This window comes from Solanum tuberosum, unplaced genomic scaffold (genome assembly GCF_000226075.1).
Source record: "Solanum tuberosum cultivar DM 1-3 516 R44 unplaced genomic scaffold, SolTub_3.0 scf00085, whole genome shotgun sequence".
NCBI lineage: Eukaryota > Viridiplantae > Streptophyta > Magnoliopsida > Solanales > Solanaceae > Solanum > Solanum tuberosum.
The window spans coordinates 141041-145780 of NW_006239014.1; the positions used below are offsets into that span (position 1 = coordinate 141041).

The 4740-nt window shown below is 30.5% G+C and overlaps 1 protein-coding gene across 1 annotated transcript; it reads left to right on the forward strand.

The window, feature by feature from the left end:
• Positions 1–1740: 1740 nt before the first annotated feature.
• On the forward strand, positions 1741–4271 carry LOC102596640 (transcription factor bHLH93-like). Its single transcript, XM_006346825.2, has 4 exons — positions 1741–2404; positions 2997–3170; positions 3261–3428; positions 3945–4271. Exons 1-4 carry the CDS (start codon positions 1853–1855, stop codon positions 4029–4031), a joined length of 981 nt encoding a protein of 326 aa, XP_006346887.1. The 5' UTR covers positions 1741–1852; the 3' UTR covers positions 4032–4271.
• Positions 4272–4740: the final 469 nt, after the last annotated feature.

Genomic DNA, 4740 nt, shown 5'->3' on the forward strand with positions numbered 1-4740 from the left:
ATTCAATAATTTACTTTGTCTGTTTTAAAATAAATATATATAAATTTAAATTAAAATATCAATATTTATTGTTTCATTATACTGATCTGAAATCTTTTTAACTTTTTCTTATATTTTTGCATACTTATTTAATAATTAAATTTTAATTTTAAAATATAAATTAATTTAATTTAATTCTTACTTTTAAAAAAAACAGAGGTATGAGGACATAATGGCTGAGGTTATGTTTTCGTAGGTAGATATTGAAAACCAGGAATAAATAGGTTGGAAATAAAAACCAGTGCGAAGGGACGCTCGTGGTTTTTAATTACCCAACAAACAGTCATATAATACATGTTTTATGTGAAGAAATCAACATGGTCACGGTCTTGTCTCCTAGTCTTGTCACTTGTCAACACTATATATATATATATATATATATAGGAAATTACTACACAAATAAATATTTGTATCGTTTATTTTTATTTGTTACTGTTTAATTTGAACACTCGTTAATTTTATTTTTTTATATGTGTATTTTACCACACGATACAGAGAATAATATTTAATACTAAGGATAAAATGTGAAAAAAATAATAGTCTTTTCTTGATACTCATCAATCGTGATAAATAAAAATAAAAATCAATTTTTAGAAGAAATAATTAGTAAAAGTGAACGAGGGAATAAATTTTAAGTTACTTGGAGTTTTTTTTTGGGACCAAAATCATCCCTTTAACTATATTTCAATTTAAAGTATATCCTTTTTATTATTACAGTAATCGATAGTTATCAAACGGTACCCATTAATGTTTTAAAATTATTTTTCAATATTAAAATTACAACTTTTTTCATTACGATATAATGAGAAATTACATATTAAATTATTTACCATCACCGTATGAAATTAATATAAGTAACTAAGTACTATGTTATTGAGTTTTCAAATACAAAGTATTTATAGAGAGAGAGGTAATGTGCGGATACTCTTTCTTAATCAAACAGTGATGGATGTAATTTTTGAGCTACGAATTTAATCAAATCCTGTAATTGGGACAAAGAAACATAAATAATATAAAAGTAACTGAACATTCATTTATGTTGAAAAAAAAGTAAAAAAAAATTGAGAGCGGAAAGAAAAAAAATCACTTGTAAAACGGGTTAATCACTGTTTTAAACTTGAAATTTATCTTGAATTATTTTTATGAATGAGTCCAATATATAAGCAAACCTACCTGTTTTTCTTAGAAAAGAAAACGAAAAGATTAGTGTAATTAAATTAGTCAAAAATAGGTAGTTAACACAATATGCAAAGAACCTGTCATTGTTGTCGACATTTGTCCATCCTTTTCTATTTATTAGACATATGGGTCAAACCTCTCAAACTACGAGGATTTGAACACTACTTCTTTCTAATTTAAGATTTCAATGAAAATGACATTAATGTCAGTTACTTCATTTGATTCAATTATTTCCCTTGATTTGTAGTATTATTATGTGAGGTATCCTTGAAATAAGTAATACGTAAATAATTAGATTCGTATAACTAGTAAAATTTACATATACAGTATTACTCCGTATAAATTTATATTGTTAATATCTACATAATTTTTATCAATCACGATATAATTTAAATTGCACATAGTTGACATGGATCAACTTTAGCGGAAAACAGAGTATAGAAGGGAAAAATAAATTAAAAGGTACATCTACTCTTATTCTGTAGGTGATATTATTAACTCAATAAAGTACCTAATAAAAAATACTTAACTCATTCCGTATAACAAAAAGGCTCTATTAAATAGTATTCTATGTTCCTTCGACATTATATTATTTGTAAACCATTCCACTTTTTGACATTTGAGAGAGCAAAAAATGGAGCTTAGTGAACATGATATTTTGGAGGAATTATTAGCTCCAAGAAAAGAAAGTTGGAGCACCTTGAATGATTTTTTCCCAAATGGCAATGGATGGACTTTTGAATCACCACTACCTTTTTACCAAAACCCTGAATTTGTTGCCTTAAATTCTTCACTTTTGGGCCTCATTTCACCCCCAATATCTACTTCACAGTCAGTTTTTCCTAATTTTCCTTCACCTGAATCCTATCAATTTCTTGATTCTTCTTTTACTGGTCCACCACTACTTGATGACTACAGTGACAGAGCAGTTGTGGAAAATCATGAAGAATTTGGTGGGATTATTCCTAGTGATTTTCATGGAGTGCAAGAAGAGTTGAATAGCTTTGGTGATGTTAAAGTTGAAGAAGCAAATTCAAGATTAATGGGTAATGTAGGAGAAAAGAAGAATAAAATTAGGAAGGTTGAAGGACAGCCTTCAAAAAATTTAATGGCAGAGAGGAGGAGAAGAAAGAGACTCAATGATAGACTCTCTATGCTTAGATCCATTGTTCCTAAGATTAGTAAGGTAAATTTCCTCATTTCTTTCTTTCTAATTATTCGGAAATCTTAGTAACTCATTTAATTAGCTATTAAGTTTTTTTCATAATTGTTCGATTCCCATCTCCTTTTACCCAATTTGGGATGAGATGTAGTTATTGCATTGTACTTAATCTACTACATCAGTTCAGCTTAAAAGAGTATACGTGAGTCATTTGTGTAACAATACTCTATATGTGATATAACAAGTCATTTTCCCTTGTAAATATTTTTAACAACTGTATCTTGCAATTTTCTACTTCATTTGATACGTGTTTATTGCTGCCCGGTATTTTTCTTTCAATATTACACTTATTTTGAGTCAAGGGTACTTCTCTACCTAACAAAGGCAGGCGTAAGATCTGTGTACATCCTATTATCCACAAATCTGATCGCTCGTGGATTACATGGATTATATTGTTGTTATTGTAATATTTTTAATCTGTTAATGTATGTATAAGTTAAATGTAATTAAAATTGACCGTCTAATTTTCTCTTTAACCAAGATTGTGGGTGTTATCTACTATGGTTCTGCGTGTGCCCTGTTGTACTGAATCTAGTTCTTTTAATTGATTGAGCAGATGGACAGAACATCTATACTTGGTGATGCAATTGATTACATGAAGGAGCTTTTAGAAAAAATCCATACATTGCGTGAAGATGATAATGTGAAAGACGAAATTAAGGATATAAAATTCGTAGGAAACTTCAAGGAGTTAAAGCCAAATGAAGCACTTGTTAAAAAACCTCCTAAGGTACATTTTGTCAATAATTGTAAGAGACTTTAATTATGTCTGTGTGTGTAATTTGTTTGACACTTCTATGTTGGGTGGGAAATATTTTAGTTTGAGGTAGAAAGGAGAAATGAAGACACCAGAATCGAGATCTGTTGCAGTGCAAAGCCAGGGTTGTTGTTGTCGACAGTGAGCACATTAGAAGCTCTTGGGCTTGATGTACAACAATGTGTTATCAGCTGTTTCAGTGATTTCTCATTGCAAGCTTCTTGTTCTGAGGTACTATCTTTGACCTCTGGTCGCTCTATTACTAAGTAGAAACCAATTTTTTTAATGACGTATGCTTCTTAGGACAGGGAGCCATGGTGCAATGGTAAAAATTATTGGAAGTCACACAGTGTGTTCAAACCATGGAAACTTAGTGCATTGTGTTCACGGCAAATGTATCATTTGCGGTTTGAGTTGACAGAATGCAATAGTCTTGGCTTGAATCTTGTATTTGAATCAAATGAATCATTTAATATGTACAAATTATGAATTTGAAGTCCAATATTGTGATAAAGAAGGAAAGTTGGGATAGGTTAAGCTCAAATTATGATCAATCGCATGAACTAAGCATTGACCTCAACTAATAAAGCAGAATGAATACAAAAGATTCACATAAATGGCCTCAATTAATTTGAGATTGAGACATAATTGATCGATTGCAGACTCTAGCAACTGTTTTAAAATGTTCCATGTGATGTTTGAGCATGTTGAATTAGTGTTTTTCCTTTTGTTTCTGGATTTTTATAGGCAAGGGAGCATCGAACAATTTTGAGCGGTGAAGATGTAAAGCAAACCTTGTTCAAAACAGCAGGCTTTGGAGGAAGATGTCTTTAGAGATGCACAATAATCCCCAACCAAGGACATTCTGTCTGTTGTTCAAAGAATATTGCAAGTTTTAATAATGTCAGTCTTCTTTCTCCAATGTAGTTTTCTTGATTCATTTATAAGATTTATTCTCTGCTATACTACTATTCAAATGGAGTTAATGCAATCCGTCTGTCAATTGTTTCAAAATAATGGATTGGAGTATTGATATTCACAAGGTATGAATTTACGAGTCCCTTTTTGGTTTTCCTCTGATATCGCATTGAGACCTTGACTAATTCGAATTCACTCCATATAAAGCCTATTTAAGAAGAAGCACTCCTTACAAGTCAAGAGTGTGAAGTGTTTATTGTCGATGTCATAAAGGACAAGGCTAATAGTTTTGGTTCTATAATTTTCCAGCACATATATCTACAAACAGAGACTGTGTTCTAAGGATCAAGGACTAATCTCTTAACTACAAGAGAAATCAGGGAAAATCTAGAGTTTCATATATGGATTCACGTGAATTCAATAACTTTTGCTTGAGTATGTGTTAAAAACTTCCTAAATATTTGTAAGTATTTGACCATGAGCTCAATTACTATTATTATATAAACTCATAGTAAATTTTAAGGGCTACCCTACATGTGAATTAAGGAAAGAGTAGTTGTGAAAAAGAACAACTCACTTACTGGAAATTGGACAATAGAAAGGGACAACTCTCTTACACATTCAC

Excerpts from the sequence above, each read along its gene's own strand:
- LOC102596640 (XM_006346825.2), top strand. The coding sequence starts at position 1,853 with ATGGAGCTTAGTGAACATGATATTTTGGAGGAATTATTAGCTCCAAGA. Across the intron at positions 3,171-3,260 it reads TTGTTAAAAAACCTCCTAAG|TTTGAGGTAGAAAGGAGAAA; the intron begins GTACATTTTGTC and ends GAAATATTTTAG. Across the intron at positions 3,429-3,944 it reads TGCAAGCTTCTTGTTCTGAG|GCAAGGGAGCATCGAACAAT; the intron begins GTACTATCTTTG and ends GGATTTTTATAG.